At 43.8% G+C, this 23,272-nt stretch overlaps 1 protein-coding gene across 1 annotated transcript in view; it reads left to right on the plus strand.

Annotated features, from left to right (window-relative positions):
* LOC107389930 (anosmin-1) overlaps window positions 1-23,272 on the plus strand; it is a 59,386-nt gene that overhangs the window by 27,579 nt on the left and 8,535 nt on the right. The window contains exons 3-9 of the mRNA XM_015966351.3: window positions 6,612-6,674; window positions 6,973-7,195; window positions 15,905-16,089; window positions 16,349-16,478; window positions 17,963-18,168; window positions 19,957-20,101; window positions 21,141-21,287. Of these exons, the coding sequence (XP_015821837.1) occupies window positions 6,612-6,674; window positions 6,973-7,195; window positions 15,905-16,089; window positions 16,349-16,478; window positions 17,963-18,168; window positions 19,957-20,101; window positions 21,141-21,287 (1,099 nt within the window). The remainder of the gene's footprint in view (window positions 1-6,611; window positions 6,675-6,972; window positions 7,196-15,904; window positions 16,090-16,348; window positions 16,479-17,962; window positions 18,169-19,956; window positions 20,102-21,140; window positions 21,288-23,272) is intronic.

Genomic DNA, 23,272 nt, shown 5'->3' on the forward strand with positions numbered 1-23,272 from the left:
ATTTGTTTTGGCAAGACATCTGTCGTCGGCCCTCCTCTTCTCTGCTTAAATGTCAGGTTGTGGGTGTGGCTGGGGGAAACGCTGACAGATTGCCAGTTTCTAGCACACCTGCAGGGACACAGATGCTTATCTTTTATTCAGAGTACCAGTTAAGACATAAGCGCTTAAACTTTGAAGACAAATCGGTTGTTTCAGGATTTGAAAAGAAAGAAAAAACTTGGACTACGAGGGGTGAGACGATTAAACACAGCCAGCATTCTTATCCGTGTTGCAATATCATTAGTACGCAATGTGCCGTGCTAATTCATGCATCTTGGCACTGGAGCTCGAGCGTCCTGAGATAACGCTGATTCTGTTTTTGCTCGTGTAGCTGGGATTGTTTTGGACCTGCCAGAGAAATGCATTCAGTCAATGCTCATAAGATCTTTCAATGAGCAAAATGAGCTTGATCCCTGGGCTTATGTGTGTGTGTTCTGTGATTTGTAGAGGGGGATTTGGGGGCTTTAACATGTGTGTCTGAGCAGAATGTCCTTTAGGCCTCTGTTCAGCATGCAGTTGCTGCCTCAACACCTCATCGTTGCAGCCTGTAGGAGGCTGGGATGGCGCTGCGCTGCACACTCCCCTCCCAGAGGACACAGCTGAGAACAGAATAATGTTATAAAGTTACCGTATTATTCAGAGCAGATGATTTTCAAACTGCACGCACCGAAGCCCGCCTTGGACGCCGCAGCTGAGCTCAAATGTCATCTTAAATCCCCAAAGTGTTGAAGTGTTTTCACCTGATCGGCTCTGTTGAAACCGCGCTGGCTCCTTCTGGAGCTCTCTTCTTTCACCAAGGTGTCCAGGTTTTTCACTTGACACTGTGTATTGTGCATCACTACAGTGATATCTGTATTACTGTGGAGTAATTAGGAAAATCCCTTCCCTCCATCCCCTCCGTTCCATCTCTTGAGCCAGCAGTTGAAAGACTCGACACGCGGTCCGTGCAGAGTTTATCGGCTGTCGCAAACGGCGCTGGGCTGAGAGCATAATTGAGTGCTGGCAGGCTCAACTGTGCTTCTGATTGCTGTGTGTCCTTCAGAAGCAAGGTTTATGTTTCATCATGTTCCCGTCCACCACACTCCATAAAAAGCAAATAAACTTTTCACTGGCAATGGTATTATAATGACGGAGCACCCTAATGAGTGAAATAAAGAGTAATAATACAGCTCTGGCCCCCTGACTGAAATGTGAAATTTCTTACATCAGCATTTAGTGTTTAATGCAGTCATTGCTGTACAGTAAAAGGCCTTGCTTAACCAATCTTGTGTCATAACTCTGCATTATTACGAGTCCTGTTCTAGAAACTCGTGTCCTTTTTTTTACCTCTCTAGAAGACAAACGCGCTGGATCGTCCTAGATGAGGAATGAAGGAGAAGGTCTTGAAAGTTCATTATTCAATCCACCTTCACGCTGCAGTCGATGAAAGAGTCTAAATTAAGTAGAGTTGATTTGGCAGGTTGTTGGGTGGTGCGGTTTGGGCAGCTCGCAGCAGCCTGGCGGTAGTTCCACAGAGCTCCCAGCAGCCAGCTGCAAGAGGAATTAGGAGCTTCTTTGAATCTGAACCCTGACGGCAGCAGGATTTGCCTGCGTCAATCGGATGTGCACCGCCGTTAGCGTTAAATGACACTCAGTTTGATCACATTTTAATCAGGGTCAGTTGCTGTGCTAAATAGTTCGAGTGAGTGGGTAAACTCTCCGTTTGAAGTGTCATCATAATGTTTAAACATAATTGAGCAAAGCTCTCAATGAAGTTTTACTGTATCTTGTTCCTGCTTTGAACATCTCAAAAAAGAAATCAGTTTTGTGTATTAAAATAAAATAAAATAAACGACGTCCCATGGGCAGCAAACCAAATGTAATGTTCATTTGGTGCTCAAGATCAGATCCCTGGTGAATAAATGTGCAATGTTGTTTTAATTCCTTTATTTCAGATGGAGTGGTTTTAACTAGTCAGCCTTTTAACCAAATTAGTGTATAACAGAGGTGAGGACTCAAGTCACATGACTTGGACTCGAGTCAGACTTGAGTCATTATGTTGATGACTTCCGACTTGACTTGATAAAGTCTGTAAAGACCTACAACTTGACTCGGACTTGAACGCCAATGACTTGCGACTTGAACTGACTTGCATCTGTTGACTTGATGATGACTTGAGCATATTTGATATTTTAGCACAAAAGTGGCCCGACATGGACAAAAATCATAAATCATTCTTTGTTCTGGGTTTGATTTACTGCTAAATGCAGCAGCACTGTGTTTACAATCCGTTTCAGGCGCACTTTCTGCTTGTTTGAACAAATAAATGAACCTTTATATCTGGAATGTGTTTATTATCATTGTCATTAAATCAAAGTTGAACAGATGACTTGATTATGACTTGAAAGTTCAAAGTTAAGGACTTGGACTTCCACATCATTGACTTTGGATTTGACTTGGACTTGGTTGTCTTTGACTTGGACTTGACTTGAGACTTGACTGGAAAGACTTGTGACTTACTTCTGACCTGCAAAGCAGTGACTTGGTCACACCTCTGGTGTATAAACATCTAAATTAGGATTAACGTGTATAAAAATTTGAAAGATGACAATACCCAATATTATTCTTACTGCAATATTATGTGTAATATACATTTCCTTACACTTTTGGCACCATCTGTAACCAAACTTACCATCTACATTACTTCTCTGCTTCAGTTAAACACCTACCCAATGTCATTCTGCATCACTACCTGTGTCTCATGCAAAACAAATACCTCTAGTATTATTATACCATAACTTTATTATGGTATTGAATTAATCTGAGGTTGAGTTTGATGGTGGAACTTTGCGCTTGCATCGGCCCTGCTTTGTTCATGGTGGAGTCAAGCTAATGGCTTGACCAATGTCTACAGCTGCTGTACAAGTCACTTTGTATAGCATTTACCCAAGCCAGAAGAAAAACATAAGTATGGATGTTGGATACTCAGCCTCCAATCTTAACTGTTTACCTATACTGTCTAGTTATACATCAGCCAATGTTTTGCTGGACTGAAATAAAGGGCTTTGACAGACTAGCGACCAATAAAAACTTATTTTGCATCAACATGAATGAGTAAAATCAGCAGTAGAATAGCATCAGCTCATTTTATGTTGTTTTCCTGCACTTTGTCTGTTTTGTTATTACCATTCATCCAGTTACAGCAAGTAAGACTGTTGTTTAGAGCTTCCTACATGATCAGTGTTTCAGTTTAATTCATGAAACACTTTTTGAAACACCCTTTATAAACATTGTCAGCTGGTGTCTATAGATCCTGATTGTGTGCAACACCCCCTTTTAACTGTTTAAAGGTGCTATATGTAAGAATGAAGTAAGAATGACATCGTTTGGTCAAATTTGGTTTCTGCAGTCTGTTATTCTAAGCAAAAATTCACTTTTCCACTCCTGCTCCGTGAGTTTCGTAGCTGTTTCCGGTTATGGATCAGCGGCAGAAAATTCTAGATGACAGGTCATATACAGTAAGTTGATAAGTAAATAAATACTTTATCATATTGGGTGTTAGCACTGGGTGTTTTACAGTAGGGAGAATTTACTACGTACGTGGAATGTCACCTCTCAGTTGGGGAAGGAAGGAAATTGCTACAACTGATCTATGAGGGGAGAGAAAAAAACATCTGCAATAGTCATCCCCATGATGAGAATGAAGCATGGGATCGTAGAAGTCTTCTTCATCTTCTCTGACCCATCCCTGTTCAAAACTCTTGAGTCGATGTTTGCTGCTGTATAGTAATTTTTCTGGGACAGTCCCTCTGTAACAGAACTACATTAAGATGGTAAAAGACAGAAACTGACAGATATGGACATACATTTATTGTCTTTTGTGTTTCATGCTGATGCTATGTTAAAGTCTGGCCAGCAGATGTCACTCATTTTATTGGGTTCATGGTTGACAACACTGAACCATTTCAAACCATTTGCTTCATATTGGTAAATTGGCTTGGAAAGCTTTGGTTTCTCCATGACTAGTAATATGTCTTCGGTAGGGATGCAGGTTTACAAAAATGCCTTTAACTGGCTACTGACACTCTTAACGGTTAATAGCCAGTTAACTGTACCCCCCCCCCCCCCACCCCCCCACCCCACCCCACCCCCCACACACACAAACATTTGCCCTCGCTCTATAAATAACGCATTTCCGTCTACTGTTCTTAATATAATTGTGACGCACAACAAATGTCCCACACTCGTTACATTTAGGGACAGAAAGTAAAGATGACAGTGATGACAGCTGGCATGTCCATCAGACTCAGAACTTTTTGCGCAGCGGACTGTCTGGCATCAAATACACAGCGCTGCTTGCGACTGAATGCCTATAAGCGCATTCTGGAGGCCAATTAGTTTTCTTACATTGAACTAAATAATTACACTGACATTTCTTTATTTTACCGAACAAATTAGGAGACAGATGCAAGCAGGAGCATCATGGCACACTGACCTTTTGCTGGCTTCAGTTCAGTTTGCTGCGCCATGTTCTGCCAGGTTCAGCGCTTTGATGTGAGGCTTATTGTGTTCCAAGAATTAAATAACTAAATAAACTGCTCCAACGCCGTGCTCATTGCTAACCTCGTCGTGCTTGAGCACATTTGTTTGGTCATGTGATGAGCTCATTTCTTCTTCTGCAGTCGCCCAGTAAACATATTTGATAGCGGCACTCTCGTACCCTCTAGAGCACAAAATATATTGCACCCAGCGCAGCAGAGGGACTTGATGCAGTTAACCGGGCAAACTATTTTATCCGGTTATAATGTTAACGGCAGTTAACCGGTTAACTACGTACATCCCTTGTCTCCGGCATTAGGGACAGTGTGGTTGTTAGCCATCTTGTTGTTAGCTTGCTATTATAATTTTGAACGACTCCTTAAAGGGAGTAAACGCCGCAATTGACTCACTATTCACTTCACACACACATTTCACTGTAATATCAAGTTGTTGGTTATTAAAAAAAGTAGCTTGAGATATTTTTAGAGTCAACTTTTTACTTTTAAATTACCATTAACATTGTTAGCTCAAAATTACCCTCTAGCCTGCTTCATCCTATATTAGAGTGAAACAAAATATGCCGTGGCTTCTACATGAAATACCTTCTGGGTCGCTCCTGTTTACTGGCTTTGGGTTTTTATGCATGCTAATGCTGGCACAGCATTAGCTTGGCGCAGACTCTGCAACCTCACAAACTCACTGATTGTAAACAGTATCTACGTCCCTCTTAATGCTGGGCGATATGACCTAAAATCCATATCACAATATATTGAGGATTTCACCTCGATAACGATAAATGAACAATAACTACAAGTATGCGCAGAAGTTGTCCGCTAGATGGGGCTGTCACATGTATTATGTTGAGTCATATTTTTACGTGACTCGAGGTGGTACAGCTTCTAAAAGGGACATGGATGTTGCCAACCTACACACACCTTTTCATTTTTTTTATTATCTAATTTATTGACATGGGAAAAATTATCCCGATTAGAGCTAGAAATTTAGGCAATGATAGATTTTTGATTTATTGCCCAGCCCTAGTCCCTCTTTAATTTTTTTGAAAGTAGAAAAGCTGCCCCCCCCCCCAGCTAGCTGAGAATGAAACCTGTTTCAGTGTAACCTTCCCTCCAACATGATTGAGACAATAGATGTTTAGTGAAAATTTCACAGTACATTTCTTTCATGTTGCTCTTTTAAAAAATACAAATCAGAGCTCAACAAAGAGCTTTCACAAGCCACGACTGTTTTAAAACAGCGTTTTGGTGATATGAATACATTTGTGTGCAGAAATAACGAGATAAATCACGTGAATACGTAAATTATCTCCCTCCAGTGTAATCCTTTATAGAAATTCACATTGATTGCTTTTAGTAGCTTTGGTGTACGTATTTATATATTTGTGCTGTAGATTTAAAAAAGCTCATTTCAGCTTGAGAATTCGGTTAGGTGGGCACTGATTTTTATTGGGATAAAGACCTTGATCAAGACATCTTAGATGTTAAGTTCTCTCCGTTCTGATTTGTGGTTAGCATCACTCTGCCATTAGCATTTCTCCCCGATTCTCCAAACTGAGATCACTCTGGCTGCTACTTTGTGCAGATGGAGGATTGGCTGCTGGTAACTACCCCTGACAGCCCTACTTGTGGGGAAAGAAAGTCTGAACTATTCCTTTAAGTGCCAAAACATATCAAGTCTAGACATGAATAGGAGAAGTGACAGGATGAAAATGAGGTATGAACATTATGGGGGGGCTTGTAGTGGAACTCACAAGAAACAAAACCAGGCATGAGTAGATTTCCAGTGCTGCTTGTTTCTGTCTGCTCATAACAGACAGCCTCTTTGCCACTTGCTGGCTTTTGTAATTGACTGTCAGACTCCTTCAAAGAAATGCCAGGCATCTGCACGAAAAAGAGGTGTGACTGGTCTTCGTGGATGTGGTAGAGGAAGCGCCTGAGTGAGGTGTCAGTAGGCAGCCAGGGTACCATCATCCCCGCTGCAGCTGGTCTCTGATGTGGCTACTTCTTTGAAGAACTTACACCCTTCTCCCTTTTCAGTGTCTGGAGCCCTGCAAGGAATCCTGGGACCTGAAGGAAAATCAGTGCCAAGATTTATGTGAGGTATGTCTCTACCAAAAATACTCTGCTTACCTCGGGTTTGAGCTTTTCAGACCTTGTGGGAAAATTTGCTGAGGGGAAAGTTTAAGGAGGGTGTGAAGTAACTCTTTCTGTGCAGTATCGGCCCCTCTGTGCAACTGAATTGAAGCCATTTAATTTACTCACACTTCCAGTGAGTCATAAGCTGAAATCTAAACAGGACAGCCACTGTAAACTCAAACAGCTGCTTGTTTGTAAGACGTCTTTAAAAAGTAATCTGACATTTATTTTCCTCTCCTCTTGCTCCTTTCTCCATCTGTAGCCCCTTTTCCCCAAGAAGCACTACGAGTGTCTTACAAGCTGCGAGTTCTTGAAGTCGGTGGAAGGAGTGAAGCAAGGCGACTGCCCGGCCCCCGAGAAGGCCAGTGGCTTCGCCGCAGCTTGCGTGGAAAGCTGTGAGGAGGATGGAGAGTGTTCAGGAGTCAAAAAGTGCTGCAGCAACGGCTGCGGCCACACCTGCCAGGTCCCCAAGAATCTCTACAAAGGTAAACATGCATGACATCGTGTGAAACTAGTCTACAGCGAGAAAATGCTGTACAACTTAAAATCTTATAGAATTAAGTCGTGGTTGTGTTGGTACTGGGTACCGGTGGTTAAATGAATGTGATGGCAAACAATGAGCAGCTGCTTTTGTTAGAAAATACAACAAAGAAACAAGTGTTGGATCGGTTTGCAGTGCAACCACACAAAATCATTTTACTTAAACTGATTTCATCATGCACATAGCACAAGTACTTTTCCAACCACAGAGGGGCACATTAGGAAGGCTGTTGGCTTTGTGAGGAGCTGGGGTTTCACAGCCTGTTTGTTGCCTGTGGCGGCTTCTCCTCGTCTCATGAGTGCAATATTAAAGACTGATCCACTGACCAAGAAAAAGTGCCTGAGTTTAGCTTTTTAAATGCATTTATGATTAATAATATCTGCCAGCATTGTTGTTCATGACTTATACATTGCAATTACTGGGAACTGCTTTTATAGTAAAACACCCCCACCTCCTTGTGTTTTCTTTCTTGAATGCTAATGCTCAGGCAGAACCTTTGGAACAACAAGGCTGCTGCAATCAATAAGAATTAAAACAAGAAAATTACATACTTCATTAAAGGCTGGGCATTAGTTAAAGGGATGCTAATTGCACACTGCCGTAGAGGCCAAAGGTTTAAACTAAAATCATCTTATCACGGTAACCGATGTAGCGGTAAACCCCTGTAATAAAAGTTGACAATAATAATAACCGTCTTGTTTTTAAAAAAACTATAGTATCTCGGTGGATTATCGTGGCTGCGGTGTAGGCGCGGTGACCCTTACCAGCCACCGTATCATCTGCTGAAGTTGCCGGCAGCACATGCGCACTTTGTTGTTTGCAACCAAAACTTTCTTGAAGCTAAAGCTGAAATAATGGCCAAAGGAGGAGACGGCAGCGCACAGGACATTTATCATCCCTCAAAGAAGACAAAGTCGGTAGTACGGGCATTTTTTGGATATCTGAAGAATGCCGAGGGACAGTTGATAGAAGACGGCTATCCTGTTTGCAGCACGTGCAGAAAAAGTGTCTGTGAAAGGCAGCAACGCTTCAAATCTCATGACACATCTGCGTGACCATCACCCACAACTCTGCAGTCAACGCAAGGCAAGCTAACGTTAGCATTTTAGCTAAAATGCGTGATCCGAGGATTTGGGTTGAGGGAGAATGCAACAAATCGCTATATAAAGCAGCCGCAGTGCCGCTACCTGCATATAAACTGCGTAACGGACACCCCCATATTGAAATGATGCATTACGGGGCTCCCAGGGGCAGATAAGAGTTGGTCTCTCTCCAAGAATAATTATAAATTTAACAATGATTACTGCCTGATGACATTTCCCAAATCTGCAAAGCGCACTGGAAGGACACAAACCGAGGACAATATTTTCCTGATATAGGGTTTATTACTCAAGTAAGGGTAAAAAAGTATCTGATTAGAAGGCTACTTGAGTACCGAGTATCATCGGATCTAATATTTTTAAAATGATGACATCAAACAGACAAAAGATAAGAAATTATGGACAAATATTGGTATTTTAAAGACTAAAGGGAAAAATGTAAACAAATAAACAACATAATTACAAAATAACAAATTTTAGGCAAAATTTAGACAAAAACTGAGGACAATATTTCCTGATATACAGGGTTTATTTAGTTGTCTGAAAATCTAACACGTTTAAAAAAATACCGCGATAATACCAAAAACCGTGGTAATTTTGGTCGCAATAACTGTGAGGTTAAATTTTCACCCCATGACAACCCCAATCTGCACAGTTTCAAATGACATCACAAGATCGTGCGCGATGAGTTAGCAGTATGTGTTCAAGACCACATCAAGTTTTAGCTCAGTATCTGAGTTATAGTCAATGATGTTTTTGCTAATAGCAATTAGCATCTTTCATGAGGTTGCTATAGTTATGGGTCTTTCAGAGATGGATGGTTGCACCAGCAACAAACACAAATGGCACCAAGCCCAAAGTCAGAATGAAACTGGAGCCTGGAAGCAGCTTTCACATCTTGAGAACGTTAGTCTAACTCCGACTGTAAATCAACTGATAAAAACAGGAAGGGTTAAGGATTTCAAAGACCCATGTTCTCATATACGCTGATGCAACCAGCTACTAAAACACAGCGGCTCAGATTACAACAGACTGCTAAATCTTTTGTTAATGGAATATCTGCACTTATTTTACTGTTTGTAGACTTTTTAATGCAAAGTGGTCAGTCTTATCCAGCTGCTTATCGAGGCTTTCAGCAGGTAGGTTATTATAGCTAGAATGAAGCTGTCTCTGGAGCACAGCAAAGTGTAAAGCAGCTGGGATGAGAATCAGCTCCTCTAAATTTGAGACCACTGTCTTAAATCAGAAAAGGGTAGAATGCCTTCTGCAGGTCAGGGATGAGGTCCTGCCTCAAGTGGAGGAGTTTAAGTGTCTTGGGGTCTTGTTCATGAGCGAGGGAAAGATGGAGCCAGGATCGATAGGTGGATTGATGCTGCGTCTACGTGTCTGTGGTCTGCAGTGATGCAGGTGTTGTACTGATCTGTCGAGGTGAAAAGAGAGTTTAGCTAGAAGGCGTAGCTCTCGATTTTCTGGTTGATCCACGTTCGTACCCTCATCTGTGGTCACGTGCTTTGGGTAGTGACCGAAAAATTGAGATTGTGGCCACAAGCGGCCGAAATGAGTTTTCTCTGCAGGGTGGCTGGCCTCTCCCTCAAAGATGAGATGAGAAGCTTGGTCATTCGGGAGGGGCTTGTAGTATACCTGCTGCTCCTCCACATCAAGAAGAGCCAGTTGAGATGGCTCGGGTATCTGGTTAGGATACCTCCTGGACGCCTCTTTAGTGAGGTTTTCTGGGCATCGTCCAATCGAGAGGAGACCCAGGGGAAGACCCAGGACACACCGGAGGCATTGTTTCTCATTTGACTAGGCGATGCCTTGGGTTTCCCCCTGAGGAGCTGGCCTGAGTGGCTGGGGAGAGGAAAGTCTGGATGGATGGATGGATAATGAAGAATTACACCTGTTATTAAAAACATTGGCTGCACACATTTGTACTTGCAGATAATTTCCAAGGAAACAATTCCAAATTAGATGAAAGCTTTGTCAACTGTTCTTTATTTTCTGTATATTAGGCCTGAGATAAGATATAAATTGAAAAGGATGCTTAAGCAAGCAAGCTATGTTTCTCAGCCTAATTGTCTCCCACTTAACTCATCTCCCCTTTTAATTATTGCTTTGCATTATTTCCAAGTGGGAACAGATTACAGTAACACGGTTCATCAGCTAAGTAAGGGTCCCTCCTTCCCTCCCCTCCTTTTCCTACTTCAGCAAACGGTATAGTATCAGGTCTGGTCATGGTCTGTTGGGTTTTTAATGTGATTAATTGCTGCAGTTTGGATCTTTCTCTGCTAAACACTGTTTGGAAATCTCAGTGATGTAAACAGATTATCTCACCTCCTTCTTGACAGCATGCTTAGAATCATAAATCTCCACTTCATCTCTTTGCATTGTGCTTCGCCCACGCATCCATCATGCTGCTCCTGCTCTAAATTGGAATATATCTCCTGTATTGAAATCACAGGGTGAGCTCAGGAGTTTTATTTATTTATTTATTTTTTACAGACAGAGAATCTTTGCCCCAGTAAAATAGTGTATTAGTGCTGCTGAAGGCGACCTGATTTTCCAAGCGGTGCTGAGTCGTTATGTGAGAGAGCCGAGGGCCCCTGAACCTGGAGATGGTAGCTTGGTCTGCATTACACACGCTGTCAGCAGCTCACAATTGCTGGCCACCTCAGGCCATAACAGAGTTTAGAGACGGAGCAGCAGAAGATGAGTTTAAGTCCAGCTTTGAACTGCTTCAATAAAAGACTGCAGGGGCGTATGCTTTGAATCACCCTAAGCATGTTACAGTGTGAACTCTATTTAGTAGCGTGCAGCTGGAACATGGAACGGTTTACATTTTTATTTGATTAGGAGAAATCTTGAGGGGCTGGATGGTGGATGTCAGGCTCAAAAGGTGTACAAGGTGTTAATCTGGGAGAAGATGAAAGCCTTTAGTAACGGTGACAGTTTCAACACAGTCGACCCCCTCAATGAAAACCACTCACCACGCTGAGAGACCTTCAACTCCAGCAGTGTCCCCGCAGGTTTTAGTCCAAACACGGAGCCCGCGACAGGCCGCCGTCAGCGCCACACTTACAGTGAATTACACTCAGCATTTTGAGGAAAGTCAGAAAGGAATTCCTGTCCTTCGTCCCAAGTGTTAAAGGTCTAATTAGTTGCTCATGGTTTGAAGAGCGTAATCGTTTCTTCGTGTGCGACGTCGTGATGAGCCGTGATGCTGGAAGCTATTAGCAAACACAAGCGGGGAGAAATGGAGCGTTTCCCCCCACCGAGATCACTCTCAGATGTGTGTGTGTTCAGGTTCGGGTCCCCAGCTCATGTCTTTGCCCCTGACTGAAAAACATTCAAGAACTCAGAGACACCAGACCCCCTCTGAGCTTTTGATGTGTAACAAAGCAACGTCTTCTAATGTTCAAAGTTTTATTTTATGACATGCACCTTATATAAAATAGTGGCTTTATTAGACTTATAAAGGGCAACATCGCTGAGAAATCGCTTTAGCATATTTTTGAAATCTAATCAGTCAGTCTGAGTTTCGCATGCAGGATGAACCTTCAGTCCTTTTTTCCTGCATTAAGCCTGATTCATGCTTCTGCGTCTGCGTCAGTGCGGAGACACGCAACGCCATTATCCGTCCTTGCAGGCCTGCTGGAGAGCCCCACAAGGACGGACGGAGTCGAGCTCTCTTTTCTAAACATCCGTCCGTCGAGACGGAGAACGTAAGCTTGTGATTGGTCAGGGCACCGCTGTCGTCTACACCGCCGGCATTGCGCCCTCAAAAAAATAGATGGTGTTTCTCAATGACAAGGCGCCTGGCCTTGCGAGGCAATGTCTTGCGAGGCCAGGCGCCTTGCTTATGAGGGCACTCTCCTTCCTTGGTCAAAGAAAACGGTTAAATGGAACAGACTTGCATCACGTGACCGCCGTGGCTTCCACGGCGGTCACGTAACGTCACGTGACACGGGAGATAACGTTACATTTTATATGTATTAGTTTCAGTATAAATGTATAACGAGCCTTTTACTTTTTAAATTGTGTATATATTTGTTAAATTAAAAATATAAGTGAGTTACTACCCGCTAGCCACCGAAGCTGCAACTACTAAGCAACTAACCAACAATAGATAACTTCTTTGGGTCTAAAAAAGACATTTTAAATTTGTTGACTTACTTTAAACTTGAAATTTGTCCCTGATGTAACTGCCGGCTTCTGATCTGCCATCCTTTTGAAACTATTGCAGTGTACTCTAGGTAATTTTTGACCAAGGCTAGGCTACAAGACACCTCCCCTGTATCCTCGCTCAGCTAGCTAAACAGCTAACAAACGGAGAACACATGCCTCGGTAGAACATGAACATTGGAACACGTCTTGGCGGTTCCCGATGACGTATCTCCTAGGCAACCGGGGCAGGACCAAGACATCAAGGCAAGGTTCCTTGGCATTGAGAAACACCCAAAGAGAGCCGAGGATAACTAGCGGCAGACACGGAGAAGCTTGAAGAATACTCGTGAAAAAACTCTAAAAATATGAACACTTCATTCCCCGTGACTGGAGGAGTGAAAAGGTGCGCAGCAAGCATTTTATTTGTGGACAGAAATGACAGGAAACGTGGGTTTAGAGGTGGCGAGCGCATGAAGGGGTGGAGGAGGATGAGAGACAAATTTGTCTGTTAAAAAGTCTCTTATATACAAAAAACACAATATATACACACTATCTTGGACCGGCTACACCCTCTGGTGTCCCAGCAGAGAATTGCTTTGCAACACTCCCCAGGAGACGGAGAAGTATGAGGGCAAAACATCTCCGTCCGTGCGTGCGTGTCTCTCCCTGTTGGAGCTGACGGAGAAGCATGAATCAGGCTTTAGCCTTCGACAGAAAATAATTGTGGAAACTCTCGCATTAGAAAAGCCACTCAGATCTACCTCACACTGTAAATTAGCATTCATGGACTCACCCATCTTGTCTTGTGACAGGAAAGGCTGTTGCTGGTTTAGCATTCTGGAAACAACCGAGCATGTCTCAGCTAGTAGACACTAACCGTTAGTATTAGCAGCTCCACCACATAGCAGAACTCCTTCAGGCTTGTGTTGTTTGTGGAGATAAGACATCAGCGTTGCAAAGCAAATGGAATCGGCGATTGAGTTGTGTTGATCCGATCTGACGCAAGATGTCCAAATATCAGGAAATAAGACTCCAAAGCCTTTTGCTCACCTCTACTCTGGCTCACTTCTACTTCCTGAAACAGGACCGCTAGACCTTTTATCCCACAGGCATCGGTTCACAAGGCATTCGTTTATGCTAAAGACCACTGCAAATGTGTTGAGAAAAACATTATTAGGAAATCTAAAGAACAAGCTAGCTTTTGAACACAAACACGGCCATGGAACACTTACGCCTCCCCTCGTGTAGCTTCCCTGAGTCGCTACTACCGGAACCGGAAACCCGCGATGCCGGACGAAACGACAGAGTGGTAAACACCAGTCGCCGTTTTCTAGGTCCGAACCTCTTGTTGTCCGTGACTTTAAATGACGTTTTTATTTTTGGACTCTGGTAGTTTGTCCTAAAGATGGAGTGGTAGCAGCCAGCTGTTTCTCCTTCTCTGATGTTATTGAGCGAAGAACCTCTCACACCAGTGGGGTTCTGTTGTTAAATACAAGAGTGTGTATTGAATGGAAGACCCGGGGAAGTGCGGCGGTTTATCAAGACTGACAGCCGAATGGTCAGTTTGCTTTTGGTCTGAAGCGTGTTATTGGGGGAGGTTTTTAGACAAATGCAAGATCCACTTTATATATTTTTTTAAACATGCTTGCTTAGTATGAGGATTGCTGCAAAGACACTGGCACTAGTCAGTGACTTGATGCAGTTTGGTGGGTTCCTTATAAATAAACTGAATTGAATTGAAATTTTATAATATTTTTATTGATAAAACGTTAAGAAGAATGAAAAATGTTTTAAGCTACTTTGTTTTCCACATTTGCAATTGCAGCTTTAAGTATTACATTTCTATGAATCTTTTTTAGTTTTGGTGTTTCTCCACTCCTTTGAAGAAGCAGCTTCACATGTGATGCAACCCAAAATGTTCCAAAGCAGCATCATAATAATTACAGCAAAATATGGGCATCAGATTCAGATAAAACCTTCGTGAGTCATGTCCACGCTGCCTCTTTGAGTCCGTCAGTCAATCACATCCATATCTGACTTCATGAGAAAACGCTGCAGTGTTTTCCTGATCTCCTGTAATGAGAGCGGTAATTATGACAGAGTGTGCGTGAGGATTGAGAATTAAATTCCCGGAGCGTAATTGTTGGCGGGACACTGACACGGATTGAAACGACGTCCCCTTGATCGCGCTTCAGCAGCAGTTACATCATGGTGTTTGAGGGTGCGTGTGGCCCTTGATAAAGCCGCGTGTGATGTTTGGACTGAACCTGACTCAGAAGTTATGTTTGGAAAGAGCGACCTGAGTGAAACTGGATTCATCGTCCTCCCACGTGGAGTGGAAGAGAGGCCTCTGTGGGAGGATGAGCGAAGGCAGATGGAAGGGAAGAAGAATGCTGTGGTTACCTCGGTGTTGATTATTGTGCAGGAAATGTGACACGTTTGTGTACACATGTGCACGCAGACTCGCAAACTTCAGTGCGAGCTGTGAAAACCGCAGCAGAATAACCCCCAGCTGTTAGTGTGCAGAGTTGTTATCAGTGGGCTAAAACACTGACTCAAAACCTTGCTTGCACACAGCATACATGCCATGCATGACGACCGAATGGAATTATTTAGGCAGAGGCATGAAACACCCTTGATTATGTTGTTTACCAACACGCGGCGGGGTAGCCTTGAGTGTACGGCGATGCTGCTCATCAAATGTGAAGCAGCTGCAACAGCGGCCCAACGTAATGGTGTGGAGCTCTTGGTGATTTATTAAGATCGGTGTCATGTGTTCAGCCCTCTTCTGTACTTTCAGCCTTGTTTTTCTAATCTCCATCTCATTATCACTCCACCCAGTGCTCAGCTGAAAACGCACTATATCTCCTCTGCTATAAATCTGGTTGAGCGAGAGTTAGCCTGACTTGGCCGAGTGTTTGGCGTGGTCCTGCGTTTAATAAATCTCTGGTCTTGCATTTATCGCACATGCCCACGACTTTGTCTGAAAGTCTGAATGTGATTTTCACTGATGCAAATTACTTCCCATTGATGTGTGTGTGTGTGTGTGTTTAAAGTGGTGTGTGGTGTGTATTGTGCCTATAAGAGACGGAGAGAGAAAAATGTGCTCCATCTCACATACCTAAACGCAAACTATGTGTATCATCACCAAGAAGCACAGCTACTAAAACACTAGAACAGCAGCCAGGAAATATCACAACCTGCCACAGCAGAAGGATGATGCTGTTAACCCACAGCATGTATTAAATCTATTGCGGTGAGGTCATGTCTCAGTTTCAGATCGGTATCTGTCCAACTCAGATGTCATTTCTTTCCAGTTTTCATTCACCCGAACAAGAGGGAGAGGGGTAAATTTCAGGTTGAATCTCAGCTAACCGTTCCTGCACTTTTAGGAGTCCCCCTGAAACCCAGGAAGGATCTGGTGTTCTTGGATCAACCCTCAGGTCAGCTGGAGATCCGCTGGTCTTCCAAGTTCAACATCTCCGTGGAACCCGTCCTATACGTGGTGCAGCGCCGCTGGAACTACGGTATACATCCGAGTGAGGACGATGCTACGGAGTGGCAGACGGTGGCGCAGGTAAGAAGCAGCAAACCACACGAGATCACATAGGAAGTTTGTGCACTTATATCCAATCAGAGTCAGACGCTCTGGTCAGACATGTATCACGCTGGAGCCACAGCTACGGCGGTGAAACTGCACAGCAACTCCTCACCAACACAGAGAAAGTTTGGCAAAGATGAGCACACAGATGACTGATGTGGGTGCAGACTCTCATTGGGGCTGTGACCTTATGTAGACCCTGACCCCTGTGGTTGCCCCCCAATCTGTCCCTCAGACCGCAGAAGAGCGCATCCAGCTGACTGACATCAGAGCCAGCAGATGGTACCAGTTCAGAGTTGCAGCCGTCAACGTCCATGGGACCCGCGGCTTCACAGCTCCCAGCAAACACTTCCGCTCCTCCAGAGGTGTGTGTGTGTGTGTGGTAATTCCTGTTTGACACTCACTGCCCCTCATTTGTTATGGTTAGAAGCAGGAAACAGGTGGAAGCTTTAAAGTGTTAAGATCTGATCTGACAGCTCATCTGTTCCTGCCTGTTTCATATGTGTTTTCATCGTTTTTCTTATAAAAATGATGTTATAATCTCCCTGCATTTCTTCAAAAAACAAACTCGTTCATTAAGAAAAGTTGATTGAAAACATCCAGCTCTGTTGAGCAGGAGGATGCTGAAAAGGACTGACATTTGTCCAACTTACATTAACCAAATCTGACTGATTGTAAACATTGATTGGCTGCATTTTATTGCTACAACGCTGAAATTCACACCGCTGTTTGACATACATTTAAAAAACCAAGTCTTGCATTTCCTCACCAAGTAGCAGCCAGGTGATGTGCCCTGAAGTTATCCCGTAAGCAGCCTTGAGTTCAGTCATTTGTATGTGCATCATATGATATATGTCCGTTTAAATAAAAGAGTTCACTATGACTCACTGTGTTCTGGATCCAGCACCACGTCCATAAAGTATTATTGTATAAGTGGTGCGTTGACCTGGTCTGTGTTCATCATACATCTGCTGCCCCGGAGCGTTATGGATGGCCATCGGACGCAGGCAGACACCAGGTGGGAGAAGGTCTGTGCTGCAGGAATGGAAACTGATCTCCAATCAGGCCAATCAGTGCCAGAACTGTGACAGATTGATGAGAGTTGTCAGGGATTTGATGAACCGCCATCCATTCTGTCATGCAATTGTTATTTATGTAGTACGGCCGTATCATCTGAATGCAATTTTGCACAAGCATGCTTTGTTAGGGTAATTTGTAAGAAGTGACTGCTTATTTGTCTTGCACAGCTGACACTGAGTGGGTTTTTAAAGACCCGATGGGTCCGGTTGTGTTTTTGGACGGAATGAAATTGTTTTCAGGCGAGAGAGGGCCGGTAAGATGAGAGCCAAGTGTTGCGCGGCAGGAATCAATTTCTCATTAGGAGATCATTCCTGTTTTATCTCCGCTGGTGCTTCTGCACCGTGTTAACATCAGTAAACCATATGGACCGGTTCAGAGGCAGCTGAGCTCTGGACAGCACGCTTATTAGAGTACAGGAATGCCAAGTGTGGAGCCAAAGCGAGCAGCATGTGTTTGTTAACCCCCGACCTGCGCTCTCAGTGGTGCTGAACGCTGTCACGGACGTGACATGACACCTGTCATAACATCGCAGGGCAGATTGTCAGTGGAGGGCTAATTGCTTTACACAGAGTCACCTCCTCTTCTCTGCTGCAGGTCTGATAGGTGCTCTAGTTAGTGGCGCTTTCTTCCTGAAATTATACTTACGAGAATCCTGCCTTGACACATGATTTGTCACCAAAGACCCTCTTTGTCTTGCCCGTAAGTGTTCACAGATTTACTTAAACACATTTCCTTTAATGGCGTTTTATTTTCCTGCCATGTTCTCCAGATCCATCTGCTCCACCCAGCCCAACGAATCTGCGCGTCACCAATGTGACGTCAGGGGACGACGGCCTGGCGACCGTTCGGATCAACTGGACTCTTCCAGAGGAGCCCGACATTCCCATACATCACTACAAAGTGTTCTGGAGCTGGACCGTGCCCACCAAGTCAATGGTACCATCCAAGAAGAAAAGGAGAAAGACCACCAGCGGGGTAATCTTCCTTTGTCTGAGCGCAGTCATGTTGCTTTTCCTTTATCTCTGATCTTCTCTAAGACTTGTCTGGGGTCATTTCGGCATCTTTTTCTCCAAAGTCGGCGTTTATTTTTCATGTATTTGCTAGGAAATCAATCACACATATGGATACAATGTGTTCTTTGTTGTTTTATGTCCTAAAACTGATGAAAGAGTTCTTTAAACACTTAAGATCTGCAAAAACTGTGATGGATTGCCCAATTTAAAATGATAAATCACGTCAGGGTTTTCTTAATATCTCAGCTGGTCATGTTCATCCCTCATTCACCACTGGTTTTATAATTCACTTATGCACAAGGTCATGCGTGGCTTTATTATGCTTTATTTATGCTTTAACACAGATCTGAGCAGCTTCTAATGGCAGTTTTCCACGACTACGCTCACTTTGAATCAGGAAAAGCAGTACTTTTATACTAAGGAACAAAAATCCTCCAAGAACCAGCCGCTAATCATAGCATTAATATCATGTTTAAACAAGAGTACCACTTATTTCTATTATAAATCCCTTTGTTATTCCCTGGAGTGGTTTTGCATATTGGAATACACTCAAGTATTCGTTCCAGGGAGAAAGAAGAGGATTCGTGGCTCTCTCTTTGGAATGCCAGAGATCGAGGCTTCAGTTTCGATTACAGCGAAGACTTCATACAGACAGATGAATCCTGTGGCAGAAATTCCTGAAATGTTTGCTTTTTTATTGAAACAAAACATTTCCTGGACTGACATGGGTTGAAACAAACCATCTCTAAGGGCAAAATGAATAAATCCACTAGAATTTTCTAATTTCACATTGTCTAAGACCAACTATTTACTTGGTCAAGTAGTAGGAATGTGTGTGAAATCTGCCTGGTGGACTTGTAACAGAAAACGGTCATAAATGTGTCCCAGGATGAGTGATGCTCACTTAAAAATGAGACCTGTTGGAACTGCATGAAGCCGAGCTGCAACGGGACCAGGGAATTAAATCCTTTTCACATGGCTGCACAATGCCACGGCTGAAGGAAATTCACAGGGAGAGAGCCAACAGGTGAACAAGTGTCAATCATTCCACAACTGTCTGCCTTTAATAACCACGGTAGACCAGGACAGCCACGCAAGCACATTCACAGCCTTGAAGTTGCGTTTATCGATTCAGTTCTCCAGTTTTATTCGTAAAAGCGTGATTAAAAAAAAAGTCTCCGGCAACAAAAGAGCACACGGGTCTCACTGTCTTCGCGGAGCATTTCAACAGAGACTTGAGTAAAAAGACAGATCGCCTAGACATTCATGCACACTGCTGCTGAATTAGTTTTTAAAATGCGTAGCAGATGTGGCACGGAGGAGATAGAGGTGGGAGACACCAGACACTGTTGACACATGTACTACTGGTTTCCACTTTGGCACCTCGGGGCTTTGAAAGCAGCCCGCTGGTTGAGGAATGTCAAAACACACACAGTCAATAAGAGGAACTCATCAGGTTCACGCTGACGGTGGAATGCTGGAAGTCCAGCACGGTGAAGAAGCCCTGGGAGGTTCTGATAACACGGCTCTCTCACAGGAACCCCTGAAGTCCATCGTCTCATCACCATCCCTCCCTCAGCTCCAGATGTGTTCCTAATAAGCTCGGCTTTCCCACAGGCTGAGTCGGAGACACGATCGGTACAGCGGCGGGGCTTTGAAAGGAGTCTCAAGTGACAATGTGGTAACATACGAATGTCAGAATCTTAAGTTTTTTATTTCTTCTTTGTTTTTTGTTTTTTTCATGCTGCAGGCTCAAAGCTGGGTAGATCTGGAGGGACTTCAGCAGAACGGCAGCTACACGGTGGAGCTGCAGGCGGTCACTTACTGGGGACAGGTGCGCCTGAAGAGCTCCAAGGCCTCCCTCCACTTCGGAACCACCCAGGATAACGAATCAGGTAAACGCCTCCTTCAGATCGGTGCTTTACAGCTTTCTGGCTTTTGTCACCTGTATAAATAAGTTTGCATTTTGTGTTATGTCAGGTTTCTAAAATATCCCCAAGCTTCATCGTGCTTTTTTTTTTATCTCGAGGGCTCAGTAAATTTCATCCACTGTCATCAGGTTGTCATTAATTCTCTGCCTTTGATTAGAAGCTACAACAGGAACATTTTCAGTTTTAAAAGAACAAGAATACCAAAAACAAAATAACTTTGCATTTTATAATCTGTCTTTTCTGTAATAGTTTAAAATTCAAGAAACCTGACAATTTGACGACTTTACAATCGGACCTTTTTTTTTCTTCTCAGAGATGAGAGCAAATTATAATAATGCAATTTTATCTGGAAAAGTGTCTCCCTTTTGCCAAAATAATTGCCTCCTCTGACTCACGACCCCGAGACAATGGCTAAAAGATGACATGAAGCAAAGATGGACCTATTAGTGTGACATTGTACAGCACAAGACATCCTAAAAGGACTGAATCATGTTTAGTTGATCATTAAAAAAGGCACAAAAGGCTGATTTTTGTTGCATGCAGAATCATGCACCACAGAAATCTGGATGTAGCTGCAGACCTGCAAATGCAGACCACTACAGTGTAATCCCATCCATTTTTCATTCATCCAGTTTGTGCATTTAGCTTCTCATGAGAGTTGAGTTTCCGACAAATTTTGAAAGGGCAAATAACCATCACAGGCATTTCAGAGAGTTGGGACAGCCAGGGAACGCTGTCAGCACGTCCGCAGCGAGCCTCGGAGAAACAAGAGCGTGTTTTTTTTGTTGTATGTGTGACTCTAGAGGGAATTGAACCTCCGACCTTTACTGTGCTGTATGTTTGCCCGCTGAGCTACAGCACATTCATGCATACAGAACGGACCTTCCTTTGAGCTGTCTGCTGATCTTTCACAGAAAGAATCAAGTCCGTTTCCGTGCCGGAGAGTGTGTCGTAACCCCGTTGTGTCTTAGCCACAGCAAACGTTTCTCCTTTCTCTTCTCAGCAAAAGTGGTGCTCAAGTCAAAGAAGGGTAAGATATCCCCTCTCGGTTCGAACTTGGCCAAACGCCCCTCCGGCCCTCTTGAAGTGGGCACGCCTTTCTACCAGGACAGTCAGCTGCAGGTCCGCGTCTACTGGAAGAAACGAGGAGGTAAGCGCTCTGCTTTTCAGCTTTGTCTGATTTGAATTAGCACCCCGTTATGCCCATCAATCACTATGACTCATGCACCATAATAAGATGTTATGACTAATTCCCACTTGCTTAAACAATGGCGGACTCCTCTTCTAAATGTGGTGTCAGATGATGTAAATAAAGCAATGGGTCTTCGTGAGGGCTTGGTAATGTGAGCTCTTGGCAGTGCGGTTAAAACCTGCACATGGCCCGGTAGAGAGGAGCCACCGTTTAGCAGAGAACAATAAACACACGCAACTCAGCTGCGCTTGATAGATCTTTGCATTAGCACCAAAGCGGCCCTTCGGTTGAACAAGGCTGATGTCATAGGGAGTAGACGTGATGGTGGGTTGCAGCGCCACATGGGGTTAAAGACCATGCCATGTCGCAGCAGCAGCCATTCCCCAAAAACGTGCTGCTCATACCAGAGTGAAAAATGGAAACCGTGGTCTCGGGGTAGCCTGTCAAGTTCCATTCGCTGGTCTGTGTTACGTTAGAAGTATATGTCATCGCCCAAGCCAAACTCCACATCCTGGAGTCAAGAATGCAATCCCTGGATTGAGAAGCCTGGTGAGACACCAACTGCTGAATCAGAGAGAGGAGAGCACAGAGGGGGATGGAGTTGGCGCAGAGCTGTTGGCAAGTTTGGCCTGAACGCCGTGAGCTGAGTGATGCTGACAAGGATCAAGCGTGGCTGGGGAATCACTGTGTTGCAGAGCAGAGTTAATCCAGGTCCTGCTTCATTTTCGGCCTCTCGTATTGTGGTCCTGTTCTTTGGCGTATCTGCCACAGCCTCTCATTAGTCTGAGGGATGGCCTTGCTTTAGCTAATGTAAACATACAGACACGCAGATGGCCCAGAGAGCTGGAGTCTCTGGACATCTGGTTTGTGTGACTGAGAGAGGGGACAGGTTAACTGAACCATGATTAAACTCTCACTCATTGTGTCTGTGATCCAAAGCAGCCTGGCCTCTGGATTTTGTCCAGCAGACAAAAGAGAACGATATTGTACACCAGCGCTGATAATGTATCTTTGTCTGTCTAGTGCTCTGACAATACACAGCAGCTTGGCGGCGGTGCGACTTGTGAAGCTCGCCTCTAGTCATGATTTATCGAACGCTGCCGAGGTTGTGTTCCCCACCTGATTTCCATGTCCTTTTTCATGTTTTACATAGCACTTCCCCTCTCCGTCAGACCCGGCTTAGCCTATCTTGTTTTTTTTTTTTCCAGTTTCCCGGTTCCCTGTAATTCCTCTCTTCTGCTTCCAATGAGCTCAAGGGCTTCAAGTGCCAGATCTGTGTCTCAGCCTTCAAAGAACCCCTTTTATCTCCCCACCACAAGCCCGGCTCCCGCTGAGGGGTGAACATAGCACAATTCAATTATTAATCAGAGGCGTATTTCAAAAAAATCCAAGGAACACAGCTGAATTAATTATAAATCTTGTAAGACAAGAGGAGGGCGATGGGCAGATAAACACTGTGGGGGAGTTTGTGAGGAGCTACTGTACAAAAATAAAGGTTGCAGCTGAGATGACCATCCCACACATGGTCAACTTTTCTGTTACTCGTGAGAATTGGGAGGCTTTTCTTTATGGAATTTGATGTTCAATGACAAAAGAAACGGTTTAGGACTCAGGAAAATGTTAATAAGTTCATATAAATACAGAGAATGTATTACTCAGTTTACATTGCATTACATTTCTCTGAGTATGGCACGTTGTTCATTGCTCCGATTGATCCTAGAGCTGACTTCAAGAGACGCGTGCAGAGGCAGTTTGAAAGACAACCGTAGATTTCAATGGCTTGTGGCCAGACCAGGAACTTTGCCCAGAAGAATGGTCTGCTTTACATGGATATACAGAAACTTCTCCACAACAACCACAAAAGACTCCCAAGGGGGCAATACACGGTGTTAGGAACTGGGGCGTGTAAACTTTTCATCAGGGAATTTCTGGTATTTTATTGT

The sequence above is a fragment of the Nothobranchius furzeri genome, chromosome 14, assembly GCF_043380555.1.
Source record: "Nothobranchius furzeri strain GRZ-AD chromosome 14, NfurGRZ-RIMD1, whole genome shotgun sequence".
Classification (NCBI taxonomy): domain Eukaryota; kingdom Metazoa; phylum Chordata; class Actinopteri; order Cyprinodontiformes; family Nothobranchiidae; genus Nothobranchius; species Nothobranchius furzeri.